Source organism: Garra rufa, chromosome 13 (genome assembly GCF_049309525.1).
Source record: "Garra rufa chromosome 13, GarRuf1.0, whole genome shotgun sequence".
Classification (NCBI taxonomy): Eukaryota; Metazoa; Chordata; class Actinopteri; order Cypriniformes; family Cyprinidae; genus Garra; species Garra rufa.
The window spans coordinates 26,119,142-26,141,191 of NC_133373.1; the positions used below are offsets into that span (position 1 = coordinate 26,119,142).

Sequence of the window (22,050 nt, forward strand, 5' to 3'; positions counted from 1 at the left end):
TTCACAGATTTAGACTGATATACGTAATGAAATTATTTGCACTTTATAGTTAAAACGTTATGTTGTATAAACATCTTTTCTCGTAATAACGAAGTTGTCGTTAAAATGACAATTATCTCAAAACAACATCATAAAACAACATAACATGTGGAAGCAATATTGGCCATCATAAAAACACTTTGTACTATTTAATTTAAATTGTTAAATTTATGTTTACATATAAGTTGGCAAAATTTCTCATACAGTACAAACTCACATAATAACAAAATACTGAAAATATACTGTATGTAGTCAATTTCACTTAATACTACTTTATTGGCTTAAATATTCCACAGGCAGAATTGCCAAAGCAACAGAAAAATGTCCATAATTATACTAAATAAACAAGAATCATGACAGAGGAAAGGTTAAAATAAGAAACATATAAGGTGTAGAGTAATGTTACAATATACACAGTGAAATAAAGTGCGACAATGTTAATACCTTGTATATAATACTGCACAAATATTACAGAATAAACTCTGTAATTCCATATAATTTTACCTACTTACTTTATTTATAAGAGTATTATGTTTAGTATGCGCATGCGTTTTAATGACGCGTTACGTCACACACGACGCGAAAAAGGCTAACGTCACCACGCAATACAAATTACACAGGCATACCATACGTCACACTGCGCATGCGCGGTAAACACATACCTGACGTCACCGCACTATGCTACAGTCTGCAGCGAGGGGTGTGTCGAAATCACACAGATGCGATGTTTTCAGCACTAAAGTACGTGTTTACTCCTTTCGCAAGATACACTCTTGCAAAAATGCACTACACCTCAGGCGTCAGCATTAGGCTTTTACCCAGTTATAAGTGCAGTTTTGAAGATCCAGTGAAAGTCACCGTGCGTGGCCTTACTCCACAACAACGCGTGGATCTGCGCTCTAAAATCACTGATGAAACCGGACGTGTGTTCCAGGCTTTGGCCACCTACCAAGCAGACGATAGTGGTCAAGTTGACCTCAACCGGGATCCTTCTCTTGGTGGCAGCTTTACCGGAGTTGAACCAATGGGCTTATTCTGGGCACTGAAAGCAGACATTGTGGACTGCAAGTTCACGCATAAAGACGTGACCCGTCCTGCTCTCGTTGACATTGAGGTCGTCAGTGAAGATCATAAAGTCATCGCCAAAGTGACAAACGAAAGACATATCTTGACCGATGGTGTCCGGAGAACTCCTGTAACCGAAGGCCGGATCAGAGGAACTCTTTTTATGCCACCTGGTCAGTTATGTAGCTGTATTAAAGCATTCTACATAATCGATTAAAACCGTTCATTATAATTAAGCAGGTTGTGCTGCTCTTTTAAAGTCTGAAGAGTAAAATGACTCTTTAGAGGGTCCCTTTTTAATATAAACCAATATAATTCCCACTCAGACAACTAAGGTAACGGATACCAAAGTTGTTGGGCATATTCTCTTTTCTAGTAGCGCCTCCCTGTGGTAAAAATAGTCTAACACCTGCTGTTTGACACTACTGAAAGAGTCTAATGTTCATCACAAATTCACGTTGGAGATTTCAGTCAAGATTTTAGTTCTAATATTATGATTTTTTTAGGTAAAGGTCCATTTCCTGGTATTTTGGATACATATGTATTTCGAGGATTTCCTTTTGAGTTGAGGGCAGCTCTGTTGGCAAAGAGAGGTTTTGCTGTTTTAGCCTTGGCTTTCCAAGGTTACCAAGATTTACCCAAAACAGTTGACAAATTTCACCTTGAGTACTTTGAAGAAGGTATAGATTTCCTACGTCAACAGCCAGAGGTTAGTATGCACAAGAATTCATATGTATTCCTAAGTGTTCATATGATTTCTAAATAAAATGATGGGCACAGAGCAGTTTTATTTATACATATCTCTGAGATTGTTATAGTTTTGATCAATATTTTATATTACTTTTAGTTACACCTTGCAGATCTGTAAAATGTTAATTATTTTATTAAAATAAGAGGGATCATACAAAATGCATGTTATTTTTTATTTAGTACTGACCTGAATAAGGTATTTCACCTAAAAGATGAGTCCACAAGAGAAAATATTAGTTGAATTTATAAAAATCCCCCCGTTCAAATGATTCCATACACTTGATTCTTATTATTGTGTTGTTACCTGAATGATCCACAGCAGCGTTTTTTCGTTTAGTGATAGTTGTTCATGATCCCTTGTTTGTCCAGAACAGTTAAACTACCTGCTGTTCTTCAGAAAAATCCTTCAGGTCCCACAAATTCTTTGGTTTTTCAGCATTTTTGTGTATTTGAACCCTTTCCAACAATGATTGTATGATTTTGAGATCCATCTTTTCACACGGACGACAACTGAGGGCCTCATATGCAACTATTACAGAAGGTTCAAACATTCACTGCTGCTTCAGAAGGAAACGCAATGCACTAAGAGCCAGGGGGTGAAAACTTTTGAACAGAATGAGGATGTGTACATTTTTATTTTGCTTAAATATCATATTTTTCAGTTAGTACTGCCCACCAGAAGCTACAGAAGATACTTGCATGTTCCCCAAAAGACAAAATAAGTACAACTTAACCTGATCTTTAAATTCAAAAAGTTTTCATCCCTGGCACTTAATGAATTGTGTTTCCTTCTAAAGCACCAGTGAGCGTTTGAACCTTCTGTAATAGTTGCATATGAGTCCCTCAGTTGTCTTCAGTTTGAAAACATGGATCTCAAAATCATACAGTCATAGCTGTAAAGGGTTAAAATACACAATAATGCTGGAAAAACAAAGAATGTATGGGACCTGAAGGATTTTTCTGAAGAACAGGTGGACAGTTTAACTGTTCAGGACTAACAAGGAACTCATGAACAACTATCACTAAACTAAAAAAGGTAACAACAGTATTAGAAATCAAGTGTATAAAAACTTTTGAAAAGGGTCATTTTTTTTTTTTTATTCAACTATTATTTTCTCTTGTGGACTAAATGTAAACTACTTTTATGTGAAATATCTTATTCAGGTCAGTACTAAATAAAAAGTAACATGCATTTGTATGATCCCTCTTATTTTAGTAAAATAATTAACATTTTGCAGATTCATCAACTGTATATTTTGTGTTTTAGTAATTGTCTTTTTGTCATTTTTATTGTTTTTTTAATATTACCACATACTTTTTTTTAGAACATCGAGTTAATAATGAAATTGAGAAATGTTGGCAACTAGCTGAAATAAAATAAGTTGAAGGTTGAGGTTTTAGTTATAAAGTTTTAGTATGACACTATCACACAGCCAATTCCAACATCAATTTTTTTTTATTCAAAGGTCAAAGATCAAAAAATTGGCCTAGTGTCCATATCAAAGAGTGGAGATCTTGCTTTGTCGATGGCAACATTCCTACCTGGTATATCGGCTACTGTTTGGATCAATGGATGCAATGCCAATACTTTGGTTCCCGTCTGCTACAAAGACATCTATGTTCCACCTCTCATGTTTGATGTTAAGAAAGCAACAATGACACCATTGGGCTTTCTTGATATTGGGGATGTTATGAATGACCCAATGTCAGAAGAAGGCCTTCCTAGCGTTATTCCTATTGAACGTGCCCCAGGTAGTTTCTTGTTTGTAGTGTCCGAAGCAGACAGGAATTGGCAAAGTCCCTATTACGCAAGACTAGCATGCGACAGGCTCAAAGCGCACGGGAAGAATAACTACGAGCTGGTGAAGTATGAAAAAGCGGGTCACTTTATTGAGGTGCCCTATATGCCCTTTTGCCTCGCTAATTTTCACGGTGCCGCTAACCAGGTGGTTCACTTTGGTGGGGAACCAAAGGCCCATTCAGAGGCACAGCTGGATGCATGGAAAAGGATTGTGAATTTTTTTAAAAAGCACTTAGCAGCTGCTGATCACAGCTGCGTATCTAAGCTGTAAGAAAAAGGTAATGTAAAGCTCATATCACAGCCATAATATCCAGTTAGTGCTGACTTCATTACATTAATTTCTAATGTCAAAATCATATGTTTATGTCAGTCATACAGAGCATGGAGAAATTGTAAAATCAAACTCATTTGCATTTTCAAGTGTGTTTTCTCATCACACGTTACTGTTCAAAACTTTGGGGTCAATAAGTTCGTTTTCTATCATTAATACAGTGAAATATTTTAATATGTGATATTCCTGTGATGCCAATGCTGAATTAACTTTTTTTTTTCAATTGAAATTCTTATAGTGGTGCCAATACTTGTTTATCTGCATTCCTGTGACATTCTCTCTGTCAGTATCTCTACGTTAGATCTGTTTTATTGTACAGCCTCTGGTGCCTTCATTTAAAAGAGGCCTTGATGACATCTTCAGCCTTAGTGGAAGGAAAATACATGTTGTTGTCCTCTTCAATCTTCTCTTTCCTGAAGAATGTTTATGTCTAGATACACATTCATCAAGGTACAGACACTGTGATATGTGCAACTATGGGTATTGATTACAAGTGAGTTAATGTATGCCTCGTACACTTTTGTGTATTACCCTGAGCTTCCAATAAATTACTAGAACACTAGATATCTTGAGATTATGTGTATGATTTTATGTGTTTATTTGTTAGTTTACTTATTTTATATAAATATATTATCATTTTAATTTAGATGTGTTGGTCAGTGGATTGCTAGACAAAATCCTAATGAATCATTCTGTGCCACAACAACGCTAAATACAGTTGAAGTATCATGAAGTATGAAGAATCTGCAAAATGTTATTTTACCAAAATAAGGTATATGCATGTTATTTTTTATTTAGTACTGACCTGAATAAGATATTTCACATAAAAGATGTTTACATATAATCCACAAAAGACAATAATAGTTGAATTTATAAAACTGACCATATTCAAAAGTTTACATACACTTGATTCTTAATACTGTGTTGTTATCTGAATGATCCACAGCTATGGTTTTTTTTTTTTTTTTTTTTGATAGTTGTTCATAAGTCTCTTGTTTGTCCTAAACAGTTAAACTGACTGCTGTTCTTCAGAAAAATCCTTCAGGTCCCACAAATTCTTTGGTTTTTCAGCATTTTTTGTGTATTTGAACCCATCCCAACAATGACTGTATGATTTTGAGATCTATCTTTTCACACTGAGGACAACTGAGGGACTCATACGTAACTATTACAGAAGGTTCAGATGCTCACTGATGCTTCTGAAGGAAATACGATGCATTAAGAACCAGAGGTGTAAACTTTTGAACAGAATGTGTACAGTCATTTTTGAAAAGGGTTCAAATCAGTGGTTCAAATACACAAAAATGCTGAAAAACAACAATGAATTTGTGGGACCTGAGGGATTTTTCTAAAGAACAGCGGGCAGTATAACTGTTCAGGGAAAACAAGGGATCATGAACAACTATCACTAAACAAACAAACAAAAAAACTCATTCAGGTAACAACACGAGTAAACTTTTGAATGAGGTCATTCAGAAAAATCCTTTAGGTCCCACAAATTCTTTTGGTTTTTTTAGCGTTTTTGTGTATATGACTTTTTTTTTTGTTGTTAAATTCAACTATTATTTTCTCTTGCGGACTATATGTAAATGTCTTTTATGTGAAATTTTATGTGATCTTATTCAGGTCAGTACTAAATAAAAAATAACATGCATTTGGTATGGTCCCCCTTATTTTGGTACAATAATTAACATTTTGCAGATTCTACAAGGTCTATGTAAACTTTTGAACTCAACTGTATCTCCTAGTTCAGACTTTATAACTTGATTTAACTCAACAATAGTGAGTTTGTCAATTATGAAGAAAAAAAAGAGCCAGAAGTGTGGGATATTAACTCATGATTCTGAGCCGAGGAGAAAAGAGAGAATGAGTTGATTGTCAGAATTTTTAAATATTAACTCAAATTTAGCTTTTAATTCCATGGCTTCCATAGACTGCAAGTTTTTTATTTGGTCAGTGGTAATTTTCTGCCACCAGATAGGCTCTGCCCACAAAAATCACTGTTTGCAAACACGAAAATGGTCTATTATGACAGATTTTTTAATTTTTGGGCAGTATAACTGCCATTATTTTACGTGAACCTCACTGGATGAATGCTGATTATTGTTTTCTGATTCATCTCTCTCTCTCTGTGTGTGTGTGTGTGTGTGTGTGTGTGTGTGTGTGTGTGTGTGTGTGTGTGTGTGTTTTAACATGAAAATGATTGAGATCCTCTCCGAGCAAACCTCCAGTGGTACTTATTGCAAATCTTTTAGAGAGCACTATGATAAGGACACCCTTCAGCGGGCCGTGTCGTTTAACCCTGACTACTTAAGAGGTAGCTTTTAAGAGTTCTTGCATGTTGAATTACTGGAAAATATTCTTTTTATATTTACAGAGGAGTTCCTATAACCTTCATAGGCATTCCTATGAATTGATGATAGTGTTTTTGTTTGGGGAATCACAGAATAATTCAAATACTAATTGAATATTAATACTGTCCAAAAGTGAATCAAATAACAGTAATAACAGAAAATCTTCACAGTTTTGCAAAGAAACAGATCAAGCATGTTAAATACATGTACAGAATGTTTTCTAGCCTATTTCCCAGATAAAAACAGAGAATTACTGATGTGGATGGCAGTATGAGCTCTACAAAAGAGAAAATCTATATTATGGTAATGAAGCGGTTGCTAGCTGTGTTGTTAGGGCCTGTAGCATGTTATATTATGTTGTAATATTATGTAGTCACTGGACAATGTTAGAATTCATTAGCGTCTGAAAAGTCTCTGTATGTCTGGATAGATGATATCCAGTGCAGAAATTAATACCGCAGTATCCTTCAATTACAATCGCTGTCAAACGGAAAAATTATCTTAAAAATGAACTACAGGTTAAAAAAAAATGCTTACTAAATTACACAATAGTTTAAATAGTTTATGGCTATTTTTGATGCAAAATTACAATGCTGGAGCAGCACGCGCATCACATCCTTTCTGGAAAACAAACAAACAATAGAAACCATCACACAGTTTGAAAAGGTTTTACTGGTTATAATGGGAATTGTACTGGTTTTAATGGAAATTGTAATGATACCTGTTGGTCTCTACTGGTAATTGGTGACCTATCGTCCGTTTTGTTAAATCCTAATGGAATATGTCTGAAAACACACTACAGGAAACCATTTTTTAATGGTTTTAATGGTTAAAAGTTACTAGTTTCTAATGTTTGTAATGGTATTTGTAGTGGAAATTTAACCAGGGGCGTTGCTAGACCCTTTTTACTGGGGCACGTGCCCCAGTAAAATCTCAAATTTGAGTTATAATTTACATTGATAATCCCAAAATAAAGACATTAAACTACATGCAACAACTGAATTAACGAGTAATGGGGCCTGTGCCCCAGTAGAGCTTTAGGTCTAGCAACTCCCCTGGTGGAAACCATTAGAACATCTGGGATGGTTTCTTTTGTTTTGTTTTGAACAGGGTTTTGTATTAGATGTAGAATTAACAAACATTTAGGATAGTTTTTAATGAGGTAAAACCAAAAACACTTCTAGAAAACAACACACATTTGTGTAATTGAACTTTTGACTCTATACCTTCTAGTTACTGAAATATTGCTTAACCCTTCTGACAACGTCCTTGTGTGACAACTAGCCCCGGTCTCATTTCATGCAGGCTTCAGAGATTCCTCATGCCTTGTCTAAAATCCTGACCAAGGACCAGTAGCTTTCCTATAATAGAAACAAGCAAACAAAAGCAACACGTAGACAAAGTCAATACAGTGTGAGGTCTGTACACTCTGTAGATATCTGCAAGGAATAGTGTGTGTGGATTCGGTACAATCTGGCGTTTTGCTCACTGGACAAAACAAAAACTGCTCAAATAACGTTTTTGCTCCGAGATTTCTGTTAATACCTTAACAGACGTTGCCTTGTTTGCGTGTACTACGTGTATCTGGCCAAACGCAGGCTCAATCCAGACCTCCGGTTCAAATTCTCACGCGCCTCTCGAAGACGCCGTAACGGACGGATACGGTGACGTTTTATTGTAAGCGCCCATCGTTCATTTGAAGAAATAAAGCGCTATTGTCATTCGCAATGAAGCCTGTTCGCTAAAGCCTAGTTGTCAGATCACACACTGACACGATATTTAGCGTGATACGCGTTTCCCCAAATCGCTTTTTGACACTGGATGTGGCTCTGATCATTCATAACGATCTCATACGGGTATGTTGGTAATTTCTCTGGCATATTCTGAATCTATGGCATATCGTACACTGTTTAGGCATTATTATTCGCGTATTTTAGTAACCGAATACTAGCGAAATATTGTGTATAACCCATATTATTTCATATTATGTTAGTCTGGTTGTGATGAAGTTGAGAGGTGAGGCGCGTCGTAGGGTATCGCTCCATCAATGACATTGATGATAGTATATGATCTGTGCTGTGAAAACAAAATTATGCCTTTTAATATCAGAAATATCCCTGTTAATATCGCGATTCTTAAAAGGCTGTTGTTTAGCGAAAAGATAACAACGTAATGCAAATTTAACCAAATGTGCAATATGCAGTCCTGTCTGGGACATATTGTTATCGCACAAGATCTCCGTCGAGCGTTTTTCCAAAATGTTTTACATTTTCGATCATTTTGAGGACCTGGAGAAAACTGGCGTGTTAATCATGATAGACACAGCATCATAACGCTCAAGCTCTTCACCAATAACGTGCGCACGGAGACCTGAGCCGAAGAATTGTAGTGGCGCCTTAGATATGAATGATGATGGAGGCGGATAACGCGGAGACCTGGTTTCCTCTGACAGAAAACGGAACCGCGAGTTTCAACGCATCGAACCTGGGTTTCCTAAACGCGTCGTCTCCGGTGGGTCTGTGGGGTGATGCTCAAGATAAAGAGGTGACACGAGTGGAGGAGATCCTGTACGCGCAGGAAAGAGCCTACAAAGATTTCACTACCACCATTCAAGTTTTCATCCTCATCGGCTCCCTATTGAGTAAGTAGACAAAGACAAGAATTAAAAATGCTTACTGTTCATCAGCAAATGTGTGGGGGCTGCTTTAGCTTCATAAATGTATTTAAATAAAACAAACAATCACTTTTAATCGGTTAATTGATGTGAGGAACTGCATTATGCAGTATGAGCCTGTTATAAATGAATGGCGAATTGCACTATGCATGTGAATGGATAACCACTCTGAAGGTTACAGAGGCACAAATAATTTGGAATGTGGAAATGTAATATCACAAGCTACATATTTTCCGTGATGAATCACATTTGAGCAGATGTTACACTGTACGTTCTTATCAAGTGAGAGATGAGAAATTGTAAACAAGGGCTGTTCATTATTGAGCATTCACACAATAATGACGCACAGGTGTTGTAATTAGTCATGCTACAGCATATCTTTTCCTTTCGCAATCTGTACAGTGCAAGCCCTGATGTTGAAATTAATGAAAAACAAAAAACTTGTCCTATTCAAACATTATGTGCTAAGGGCACACGTTTTTGTCATTTACTTAAATATACAAAACAAAAGTCTATATTTTTATTTATTTAGTGTGTGTGTTAACTCAAAATAGTAAAGTACACAGTTTATACTTTTGAAATACTCATAGGTATTTGTTTAAATAATTAATGTATGCTTGGTCAAAGCATGGCAGCTTATGGGAGGAATTAAAGGGCTAGTTCACCCAAAAATAAAAAAGTTGTGTCAATAATTACTCACCCTCATGTCGTTCCAAACCTGTTAGAATTTCTTTCATCTTCGGAGCATAAATTAAGATATTTTTGATAAATTTCAAGAGCTTTCTGACCCTGCATAGGCAGCAACGCAACCATGTTCAAGTCTTGAAAAGGTAGTAAGGACATCAATAAAATAGTCCATGTGACATCAGTGGTTCAACCTTAATTTCATGTAGCTACGAGGGAGTCAGAGTCAGAAAGCTTTTGGATTTAATCAAAAATCTTTAATTTGTGTTCAGACGATGAACAACCTTACGGTTTTGGAACGAGGGTGAGTAATTAGTGACAAAATTTACATCCTTGCATGAACTATCCCTTTAAGTACTTATTTAGGTTTCACGAATTAAGTGATGTTGAATGTGTGATTAGTTTTCACTTTCATAACTTTTGTTAATGAGTTTATTAAATTATTGACCTTAATCTATGATTAATATCTTTCTAAATGAGTAGAAACAACAACAACAATTTTAATCCTAAATTGCTTTCAACTAGTTAACTTAAGCAATTTACACAAACATTTTTAGAGTTAGAGGACACATGTGCGTACTTTAGATAATCACAGTACATCACAACTCAGCTGGAGAGCTTATTCTGATTCAAATTGTTTTGATGACAATTATTTTGCTGTGGTTGACACTGTACAAACAGCTTGTTTGTTCTAAAAACAAAACAGAACTGTATTAGAGAACAGCGCTATTTAAATGATTCGCCATGCCAGAGGCATTTCCAAGAAAATGTGTTAAGAAGATTGTGAGAATTCTTACACATCGCAGCAAAATAATTACCACATCTAGAGGCCAATGATCACGCAACAAATCAGAAACAGAAATTAGATGTTGTTTTAATTGGTTCATTCATGCTTCAACCACAAACTGAGATGTGTAACGTGTCCTTAGTCAGTATAATGACACATACCAGGTTTCTAAGGAGGCTTTTTAAAAAAAATATATATATTTTTGTTCTTTTTTATTTTTTACACAGATTACATATAGGTGCTGTGGAACATTATTGATAATCTTATCTTCTTAAAAGAAGAAGTTTCTTTCAAAAGGGAAATTTCCTGATAATTTACTCACCCTATGTCATCCAAGATGTTCATGTCTTTCATACTTCAGTCACAAAGAAATTATATATATTTGTTAAGGAAAACGTTCCAGGATTTTTCTCTAAATAATGGACTTCAGTGGTCGAAGGCCCAAATTCCAGTTTCAATGCAGTTTCAAAAGGCTCTACATGATCCCAGCTGAGAAAAAAAAGGGTATTATCTAGCAAAATGATCAGTCATTTTCTTTAATAATAATAATAATAACCACAAAAGCTTGTCTTGCACTAGCTCTGTGATGCGTCTTCACGCATTGCACAATCAAGTTGGAAAAGTTTGTTTTTCATTTGTATACTTCGGTTAAAAAAGGTAATGTAGGGCGAAAAACTCACATCTCATTTTCTCCTTCAACTTCAAAATCGTCCCACATCGTTGTTTTACCTTTTTTTGTAAAATGCATTTGACTTTCTTTGCATGTTCGCTTTGTAAACACTGGGCAGTACTATGTCACGCTTGCATGATTGCATAATGCGTGAGGTTGAACTAGTGCAAGATGAGCATTTGTGGTTAAAAAGTATATTATTATTTTTTTTTTTTTAAGAAAATTTTAAAGTCCATTTACAACTCTAGGATTTGTCTGTAGAATGAAATCTGTTATTACCTTATTTGGAAGGTTCATGAATAATAATGATGAGCTCTGCTCTGATTGGCTGTTTCACAGAGTGGCTGATTTAGCTTTTACACAGCATTAAGGAAACACATGGAGGAAAATATATATTTAATTACGGAGCTCGAGCTGCTATTAATATGCGGGGCATTGAAACTGCCGTTTTGATAACTTTTTACTTTGACTTTTGAGAATTGCATTGCACCTGCTCTGTGTAACGTTATACTACAGCGGTAGTACTTACCACATTTGACAAGTTTAGATGCTGGCAGTGGTGATCAGGATCTGCAAATCATTCGCCATCATCCGCGCAGTCATCTCTTCTTACTCTGTTTATGTGGTAAGTGAAATCGTATGTACTGCAATGTAACAGGCTATCGCTAGCAAGAAGCTAACTGTGTCCCTTTAGTGGCTCGCCTTATTTTATTAGAACGCCTTTCTTTGTTTTCCGTACCTTTCTGAGTACAAACACCAACCCATCCCTGCACTTAACATCTCCTGCACAACCTGGAACATAACATTTATTTCCGTGATCTGCCATTTTCTCTATTGTCCTCGCTTTGTTTTTTCACAATAGTCTACCTGCAGAACGTCTGATGATTGGGCTATGCAAATGTTGGGGGCGTAACTATTAATGATCGCGACTCTTGCGTAATAGTCACTGTTATTTTGGAATTGGCCTATTTTTCAGTGGTCTTTTGCAAACACCAGATTTATATAAGAAGGAGGAAACGATGGTGTTTAAGACTCACAGTATGTCATGTCCTTGTACAGAACTGTTATTATTCAACTATGCCAAGGTAAATACAGTTTTCCATTGTATGTCACCTTTAAAAGACATGAACATGAACATCTTGGATGACATGGGGGTGAGTAAATTATCAGGAATTTTTCACTCTGGAAGTAAACTTCTCCTTAACCATCTCCTGTCTCGATAGAAATGATGCACGATTTGGAAAAAGGCAAAATAGAGTGTTCAAAGCTTTTTCACTGCAAATGAGATTTTAGCATTGCTTATAGTATAATCTCCTTTTGTTCTGTTTTTTTTTTTCTAAACTACGTCAGAAGGCGGCAATATCGTCACATGACTAATTAGCCTGCAGAATGCTTAGTATAAATGTAATCGTAATCTGATGATCTGTTTTTGCACTGGATTAGAGCCCAAGTTTCAGAAAAATGTTGTGTTTTACACATTCATTGTGATCCTAGTTACAAAAAGTCATTGTGGCAATGGGTTAGTCATTATTGCACTCAGGTTTTATCCTTGGCGTTCATTTACCAAGCTGCTTTGCCCATGCACCCTCCAAATGAAAAAAAATGCAGTTGTTTTTCTGCAAAAGTTTGCTGTTTATGCATAACTGTTGCATAATTCACAAACAAAGACTTTAAAGGGCTAGATCATCCACAATTGATTATCTGAACTTGTTTTTTTTTTTGTGAAACACAGATGAAAGATAGACATACAGGTATGAAACAACATGAGGGTGAGTAAATGACAGAATATTCATTTTTGGGTGAACTATTCATTTAAAAACACAGCAAGATTTGGTAATCTTCTGTTCTGACAGTTTAATTACTTTTGAGTGATCTTCCGTCATTAAGATGAATCAGACTGATAATTACAGCTAAGTTAGCCAACAGCCAACTTATATTCTCACACTTCAGAATTCTCAAACATATTAGAAAGAGTTGAGAAAGCACTAATGGAACCCCTGTGAAGTCTAAATACCACTGTTAGCCACAGGCATATTGGAGACTTCTGAGAACAAATGGACAATTGTCCAGTACTGTCAGCATGCACTCAAAATGTCACCAGAGTAATAACACAGAGGCAGCTGCAGATGGATTCCACCGCGTTTGGCCCGTTACACCTGCATGGTAATGGGAAAAGATGAAAGTCACAGTCTTTGCAGAAAAGATGCACCTTCCGAAAGTGTGTCAAGCGTAATGACGGGTCTGGCTAGAGAGCACCTGTCACCTAAGTGCTTCGTTCACATCAACATCCAAGGAGAGACTCACCTTAGGCTCCATTTCAATTCAAGGCGTGTGAATTCCATCATGCCTGTGCATCATTTCTTCAAAGTAAATTAATCTAGTTTTCCACTTGAAGTGACATGCTTCATTTCCATTTAGCCCCAGGTAAAACTTTTTTACATGCCCTCACTGATTGTTTTAAATGCCTTATCTATGGTATGAAGAAATAAAGCAAACTGTGGCAATGCTTTGAAAATGCTTATCAGTTACACAAAAATCATGTTAACACAAATTGATTACATCTTTTCGGCTACTATTGCAACAATAATTTTAATGTTTTATAGATTGGACCCATTCACTTTCATTGTAAGTGCTTTAACACAAATATTTGCTTTTTTTAGAGAAGAGGAAATTTAATTGAGTGGTAATCAACATTATACTACAGTTGTTCTCAATTGAGCTTAAAGGGTTAGTTCACCCAAAAATAAAAATTCTGTCATTAATTACTCACCCTCATGTCGTTCCAAACCTGTAAGACCTTTGTTCATCTTCAGAACGCAAATTTATGATGAAATCTGAAAGCTTTTTGAGCCTCCATCAACAGCAACTGAGATGTTCAAGGCCCAAAAAGATAGTTAGGACATCATTAAAGTAGTCCATGTGACTACCATCAGCGGTTCAACACTGAAGTTCTTGAATAGAATTGTTATTTTTGTTTTCTTTGTGCACAAAAAGTATTCTCATAGCTTAATAAAATAATGGTTGAAGACTAATGTCACATGGACTATTTTAACAATGTTCATACTACCTTTCTGGGCCTTGAACATGTCAGTTGCATTGCTTATGCAGGACAAGCTCTTGGATTTCATCAAAAATATCTTAATTTCTGTTCGGAAGTTGAACAAAGGTCTTACAAGTTTTAAACAACATGAGGGTGAATAATTAATGACAGAATTGGATGAACTATCCCTTTAACTTGCAATGAGCTCAGATTATTCCTTTAAAAAAAATTTAATTCCCAACAACTGTTCCACCTCATGTGGACATCTCAGTATTAGAAACACTTGGTTTCTATGTGCCTGTGCATGCTAAGCTTTCGCTTTTTCCACAAATCTTCCTACCCTGTACCCAAGGCTTGTTTGTCCTTCACAGCAGCATAAGAATGCCATACTGTTGCTTACAGGAGCCACAAAGGGAACAAGCCCCCCCCCCCCCCCCTTTCAAATTAGCGTGCAACCTTCAGGTACATCATTGCCATGGGAACTGCTGTAGACAATAAGATGAAGGCTGCTTATGTCCCACTTACATTCAGTTGTGTCCTTAGATACTGACCTAGGCTTGTAACCCTCAACCTTTTCATCTCCTTGTCTCCAGGCAATACTGCAGTGCTGTGGTGCACTTGTTACACCAATGTCTTCAAATCTGTCACAAATCTCTTCATCAAGAATCTGGCGTGTTCTGGCATTTGTGCTGGGTTGGTTTGTGTGCCCTTTGATATAGCCTTGAGTGCCAGTCCACTATGCTGCCTATGGGTCCATACGCTCCTGCTGTGCAAAGCCATCAAGTTCCTACACAGGCTGTTCTGCTCTGCCACTGTGCTTAGCTTTGCCGTCATCGCTCTGGATAGGTGAGTGGATACGCATACTAATTCACTAATCATTTGCTAACAACTGAAGTGTATTAGTTTCAGATTTGAGGTCACAAAGGGTCTCAACCAAACAATAATTAAAACAGCTGGTTAAGATAATAATATAGTGAATGATCTCTTGAGAAAATCGGAAAACTCTTATAGTTGTACTCAACCCATGGGCACCAGCTGTTTCACAGACTAGTGCTTCCATAGCAACCTACTCTGCCAGACCCTTTATCAATTCATTGAATAATTTATTTTGCTTAGCACAGAAGCCCTTCTTGAGACCAAAATTTTTTCACAACAAAAAAACATACATGTACCATGCGAACACAAATAACTGGGATTTTCAGTGTAACTGTGTAATTGATTTAACTAGAGCTGGGAACTGAAGCATTCCCATTCAGAACCAATAAAAAAAAAACACATTTAGCACAATTAGGGCCAGTTTTACTAAACAGGGCAAATTAGCGCAAGAGCGCAATTCCAAAACAGCATCGATGGGAGGGGAATTTTCTGTGGGTGATTTACTAACAATGCGTGAATTAAAGAACACAGACGCAACATCTCATTTACATATCGACCAACGCAATATACCAAGTGCAGCGCAAATTAGCGTAGTCACAGATAAAGAAGCCACAGTATGTTGAAAAGAACCGGAGGCCAAAAAATGAAGGTTTGCTAGAAGATTTGACAATGGTCAATGCTTAGTCAATGGTTCCAAGTCGTCTTTTATTTCCTGAAGCAAATTAAAAATAACATTGCTTAGCAAATGATATGTTCGAATGATGTGTTCTTCTGGCATTCCAAATAAATTAATAATTAATGTTGAAAAATCCTCTCCCTTCTACCATGTGCTCTCTGTTATCTGCGATGCCTCCTCCTAGCATCAATAATTGCAGCCATTTCAAGAACAAAGTAGTGCTTTTTTGGGGTGTTAATGGTGCAAATGCCAGTCATTTAATGAGGGCAAACATTAATGTGTTGCATGATTCATTTGAATACTCTCCTCCCATAAATTTTACCCATGAAAGGGAAGCTTTTCAGCGTTAATTCTTCACTACGCATCTTTAGTAAAACCTGACAGTACAATTTTAAAGCCAAAAGACGATTTGCACTGGTGCAAGCTGTTAGTAAAATTGGCCCTTAGTGTAGTCAGATTTTAGTGAATCTGTTGCAACCTGATCTCAGGATGAAAACGTACCTGTGGGAACCAAGAAGTATATATCACTGCAGTTTCAAACAGAAATGAACACTAGAGGCAGTGAAATAGCGAGTACTTGTAATAATTTTCGTACACAGTTATGATTACAGCTCCATATGTTTTGTTTTCTAGGCATAACAAGCTTGATTGGTAGCTCAGCTGGCATGGAATTGCACTTAGAATGCAGAATCCTTGGGTACAAATCCCGTGAAAAACATGACTCACGATGAAAGAGCTGAAAGATGAGAGATGGAAAAACAAGCTAAAACGGCATCCTTGCGATTGTGTTTTTATGTCACATTCACTTTTGTTCATACTATCGGTAGGTTTAGGTGTAGTGTAGATGGTACGTTATTTTAGAGGGGTCATTGGATGCCCATTTTCCACAATTTGATATGATTCTGTAGGGTCTTAATGAAAAGACTATAACATACTTCGGGTTAAAATTTCTCGAGGGTAGTGTAAAAAAACACTCTTTTTACCTTGTCAAAATCAGCCCTTTTTAGAGCTATTCTGTTGCATGTTCCTTTAAATGCTAATGAACTCTTCTCGCCCTGCGCCTCTCTGCCGTGAGATGATGAGCATAGAACATAGACGCATATGTAGATGAGGATCGGCGCTTTCCTTTCAAAAACGAAAGTAACGTTAATCCTCTGTCTTCAGCGGCTCAGATGTCAGGAGTAAATGACAACTGCTATGTTCATTATTACATCCAACAACAGAACACCTCAAATGCTCAATCAGAGACATTCTTGTCTTCCTCTGCACCTGAGTCGTCACAATGGTGATCGGAGTCAGACTGTTTCAGCTCGGTGATGGCAGGTCTAAAGTAAGACGTTCTTGTCAATCAACTATCGTGGGAGTGGCCTCAAGAAGCTGAGAATGATCTGATTTTAAAAAGGGTTATTACTTTTAAAGATTAAAACACTGCCAACACACATTAATGTTTAAACAACATGTAAAAGCATCCGATGACCCCTTTAAAATGTCACAGAGCATTAGAGTTATAGCGCCACTTAATGGACATTTCAAATCAAAACTGCAAGGACGCATATAAAACCAATGTCACATAAAACGTACAAGATGTACGTTCATCTGCTCAGGGAAAAACACTGTTACGTTTTCAAAGGTACGTTTTCATCATGAGACCAGGTTGCATTCAACTAGTATAGTGCGATCTCTAAGCAAAGCTGGCTCTTTATTTGAAACAAAACTTATTAGCAAGAGCAGTGTAGTCTAACAGATGCCTAAAGGGATGACTCCTATGATTTGCTTCTTTTTAGTACCATTCAGTGCAACTTGTAGTCCAATCTCTAAATAAATGACTCTTATGAGCTAGTTCTGAATCAAACTCATTAGCATGACCAGTGTATTCCAACTGATTCCCAAATGTATGACTCTTATGAGTTAATTCTTTTTAGTGAATCAAAAACATTCAGCCTTACTAATACAGTCCCTGAACAAATAGTATTAACCAACATAAAGCTGTTTGGTTTGAAAATGACTTCTGTGTGAGCTGAGCTGCAATTGTCTGTTTTGACAATAGGCAATGGACCTTTTCAATTTCACTAACATGATTGCACCTTAAAGGAATAGCTCACCCAAAAATGAAAATTCTGTAAATAATTCATCACCCTCATGTCGTTTCAACCCCGCAAGACCTTTGTTCATCTTCGTAACCCAAGTTAAGATATTTTTGATTAAATCTATAAGCTTTCTGACCCTGCATAGACAGCAACTATTGGTAGGTTTAGGTGTAGTGCAGATGCTATGTTATTTTAAACCGTCACGGAGCATTAGAGTTATAGCGCCACTCAATGGACATTTCAAGTCAAAACTGCGGTGAAATACAAAACCAACGTCACATAAAACACACAATATGTACGTTCATCTATTCGGTGGGGAAAAAAACAGATTCTTAGTCCCACTCAGTGGACATTTTTGTTGGAAACTACAGTGATATGTACTTACAGGTACGTATTTCGCATCTTGCGAAAACATTCCCACAAGTACGTTTTCGTCATTAGACCAGGTTGCATTCAACGAGTATAGTCTGATCTCTAAGCAAAGCTCTAACCGATTCCCAAACGTATTACTCTTATGAGGTTGCATAAGAGTCAGTCAATACCATTTATTGCAACTTGTATAGTCCGATCTCTAAATAAATGACTCTTATGAACTAGTTCTTTTAAATGAATCAAACTTTCCAACTGATTCCCAAATGAATGACTCTTATGAGTTGATTCTTTTTAGTGAATCAAAACCATTCAGCCTCACTAATACAGTCACTAAACAAATATTATTAACCAACAGAAAGCTGTTTGGTTTGAAAATTACTTCTGTGTGAGCTGTGCTGCATTTGTCTATTTTAACAATAGGCAATGGACCTTTTTGCCTTTGACATTTCACCTAAATTTTACTAATGTGACTGCACCTTAAAGAGTAAGTTCACCCAAAAATTAAAATTATGTCATTTATTACTCACTCTCATGTCGTTCCAAACCTGTAAGACCTTTGTTCATCTTCAGAACACAAATTAAGATATTTTTGATGAAATCGGGAAATAGCTTTTGTGAATACGCTTCACGGAAGAGGAGAAATTGTTGAAGAAAGTTGTTATACACAGTATACCCATAGCTTTATAACATTATGGTTGAACCACTTGGTCACATGGACTATTTTATCGATGTCCTTACTACCTTTTTAGGCCTTGAATGTGGTAGTTGCGTTGCTGTCTATACAGGGTCCGAAAGCTTGTGGATTTCATCAAAAATATCTTAATTTGTGTTCTGAAGAAGAACGAAGGGTACAACATGAGGGTAAGTTGAGAGAATGAGAGAATTTTAATTTTTTGGATGAACTGTCCCTTTAACAATATGCCTTCCCTCTGTTTCACTCCCAGGTACTACTCAGCATTGTATCCATTGGAGAGAAAGATATCAGATGCAAAATCCAGAGATCTGGTCATCTACATCTGGGTGCATGCAGTGGTGGCCAGTGCCCCTGTTTTCGCTGTAAGCAATGTGACGGATATCTACGCCACCTCTTCCTGTTCTGATGGCCAATCACTTGGACATCTGGTTTACATGATCACGTACAGCATCACCACACTCATTTTACCACTAGCAGTGGTGTTTCTAGCCATGGCACTAATCCGCCGTGCACTAAGCACCAGCCAGAAGAAGAAAGTGATCATCGCGGCACTGCGCACCCCACAGAACAGCATTTCCATCCCGTATGTGTCTCAGCGCGAGGCTGAACTTCACGCCACCCTGTTGTCCATTGTTCTAGTCTTCGCGCTCTGCAGCACTCCCTATGCCGCTCTGGTCATATACCGTTCAGTCCTGGGAGCCGCAAAAGCCTCGTCTTGGTTACAACTGACTGCCGTGTGGCTGCCGAAGGTCTCTCTCCTCACCAACCCGCTGTTTCTACTCACGGTAAACCGCTCTGTGCGGCGTTGCCTTCTTGATATGCTAGCACGCCTGCATCGTCGTTATAGCCGAAGGAATATGGTCAGCATTGGGGGTCTCGCTGAAGTAGGGCCACTAGGTGGTGAGACTGTGGTTCGCTCTGGTAGTCAACTTCTGGAGATGTTCAATATCGGACAACAGCAGATCTTCAGACCAAATGAGGACGAAGAAGATGAGAATGAAATCTCCTCGGTGGCTTCTGCCAACTTTCAACCCAAAGATGAAGGACAGAGTGGAAATGAGGGGACGGCAAGAGAGCTGCGTCAGCCGGCATCAGGAGATGCGGTAAAAAAAGAAGAAAGCTTAGTGTTACCAAAACACTCCCCTATTCAGTCATGTGCCTACTCCTCTTCACAGGTCGCCCCCGCGACTCCCACAGACCCTGAGGACGCAACACAGTTTGGTTTTGGGCCGTTTGAGCTGCCGCCACAATGGTTGCCTGAAACTAGGAACAGTAAGAAAAGACTCCTCCCTCCGTTGGGTAACACACCTGAGGAACTCATCCAGACCAAGCAGCCTAGAGTTCGGCCTGAGAGACGCATCAGTAGAAACAATAAAGTTAGCACCTTCCCCAATGTGGATCCATAAAACAAAGAGTGTGATGGACCAAATCATAAATGCCAAGAAGAAAGACTGTTTGTGTTTTATATCTAAAGTATTTTGAGATGATTTTCTATGTGAGTGCAGATCAATGAAGGACACAGAGAGCATACGTTTACAGTAAGAAGTAGGAGTTTACATGCTCTCTTGCTGTCTGCTTTTGCTGGACGATTTACTAGATTTAATCCTTCATCTCCATGTACTGACAGAACAGGAAATTGAGCTTTCACAGGAAATTCAAGAAACAAACGTAAGGTAGGCATGGGTTGTATGACATTTTTTTGTTGGAATGGTCAATAAAATTAATCACAATCATTTTTATGTAGATACATCCTCACGTGTCCTGCTCAACTGCTCAAATATCACCCCGCTGGCCACATTATTTGATGCTATAATTTATTTAAAATCACTTGAACAGCTTATGCATTGCACTCAAAATTCAAAAATGCACTCAAAATATTATAGATTATAAATTAACTTTTATGTACACTACCATTTATGTTTTTTCATGTTTTTGAAAGAAGTCTCTTATGCTCTCAAAGTCTGCATTTATTTGATCAAAAATACAATAATAACTGGATTCTATTTTAATACAGTTGTTCAAAAGTTTACAGAATCTTTGTAGAATCTGCAAAATGGTAAATATTTTACCAAAATAAGAAGGATCATACAAAATGCATTAATTCTAGTACTGACTTGAATAAGGTTTTTCACATAGAAGACGTTTACATACAGTCCACAAGAGAAAATAATAGTTTAATTTATAAAAATGACCCCGTTCATTAGTTTACACATCCTTGATTCTTAATACTGTGGTGGTTTTTTTTTTTTTTTTTTTTTTTTAGTGATAGTTGTTAATGAGTCCCTTGTTTGTTCTGAAAAGTTAAACTGCCCACTGTTCTTCTGAAAAATGTATGATTTTGAGACTCATATGCAACTGTTACAGAAGGTTCAAATTGGGGGTGAAAACTTTTGGAATTTGAAGATCAGGGTAAATTTAACTTATTTTGTCTTCTGCGAAACATGTAAGTATCTTCTGTAGCTATTGAAAGGCAGTACTAAATAAAATAAGAAAAATGTACACATCTTCATTCTGTTCAGAAGTTTACACCCCTGGCTCTTAATGCATTGTTTCTCATTCTGGAGCATCAGTGAGCGTTTGAAACTTCTGTAATAGTTGCAAATGAGTCCCTCAGTTGTCCTCTGTGTGAAAAGATGAATCTCAAAATCATACAGTCATTGTTGGAAAGGCATCAAATACACAAAAATGCTGAAAAACCAAAGAATTTGTAGGACCTGAAGGATTTTTCTGAAGAACACCAAGCAGTTTAACAAACAAGGGACTCGTGAACAACTATCACTAAACTAAAAAAACACAGCTGTGGATAATTTCGGTAACAACACAATATTAAGAATCAAGTGTAGGTAAGCTTTTGAATGGGGTAATTTTATAAATTCAACTATTATTTTCTCTTGTGGACTATATGTAAACATCTTTTATGTGAAATATCATATTCAAGTCAGTACTAAATAAAAAACAACATGCATTTTGTATGATTTCTCTTATTTTGGTAAAATAATTAACATTTTGCAGATTCTGCAACTTTTGACCTCAGCTGTACACTCAATAATACTATTGAAATTTCTCAGGATTGACAAAAAAATAAGTGGGAAACATTTAATCACACTGAAGTGTTCAATCACAGTGGGCTGTTATCAAGATTTGCAAAGT

The 22,050-nt window shown here is 36.9% G+C and overlaps 2 protein-coding genes across 2 annotated transcripts; both read left to right on the top strand.

Annotated features, from left to right (window-relative positions):
* The first annotated feature begins 714 nt into the window (after positions 1-714).
* On the top strand, positions 715-4,550 carry LOC141283090 (acyl-coenzyme A thioesterase 1-like). Its single transcript, XM_073816368.1, has 3 exons — positions 715-1,277; positions 1,611-1,813; positions 3,321-4,550. Exons 1-3 carry the CDS (start codon positions 764-766, stop codon positions 3,924-3,926), a joined length of 1,323 nt encoding a protein of 440 aa, XP_073672469.1. The 5' UTR covers positions 715-763; the 3' UTR covers positions 3,927-4,550.
* A 3,417-nt stretch (positions 4,551-7,967) lies between these two features.
* gpr176 (G protein-coupled receptor 176) lies at positions 7,968-20,866 on the top strand. The gene is made up of 3 exons (XM_073816781.1): positions 7,968-8,981; positions 14,789-15,041; positions 19,151-20,866. The coding sequence occupies exons 1-3, from the start codon at positions 8,747-8,749 to the stop codon at positions 20,304-20,306; spliced, it is 1,644 nt and encodes a 547-aa protein (XP_073672882.1). The 5' UTR covers positions 7,968-8,746; the 3' UTR covers positions 20,307-20,866.
* Positions 20,867-22,050: the final 1,184 nt, after the last annotated feature.

Coding starts and splice junctions, on each gene's coding strand:
- LOC141283090 (XM_073816368.1), top strand. CDS start 764: ATGTTTTCAGCACTAAAGTACGTGTTTACTCCTTTCGCAAGATACACT. Junction 1,278..1,610: donor AACTCTTTTTATGCCACCTG/GTCAGTTATGTA, acceptor TGATTTTTTTAG/GTAAAGGTCCATTTCCTGGT. Junction 1,814..3,320: donor TCCTACGTCAACAGCCAGAG/GTTAGTATGCAC, acceptor TTTTATTCAAAG/GTCAAAGATCAAAAAATTGG.
- gpr176 (XM_073816781.1), top strand. CDS start 8,747: ATGATGATGGAGGCGGATAACGCGGAGACCTGGTTTCCTCTGACAGAA. Junction 8,982..14,788: donor CCTCATCGGCTCCCTATTGA/GTAAGTAGACAA, acceptor CCTTGTCTCCAG/GCAATACTGCAGTGCTGTGG. Junction 15,042..19,150: donor GCCGTCATCGCTCTGGATAG/GTGAGTGGATAC, acceptor TTTCACTCCCAG/GTACTACTCAGCATTGTATC.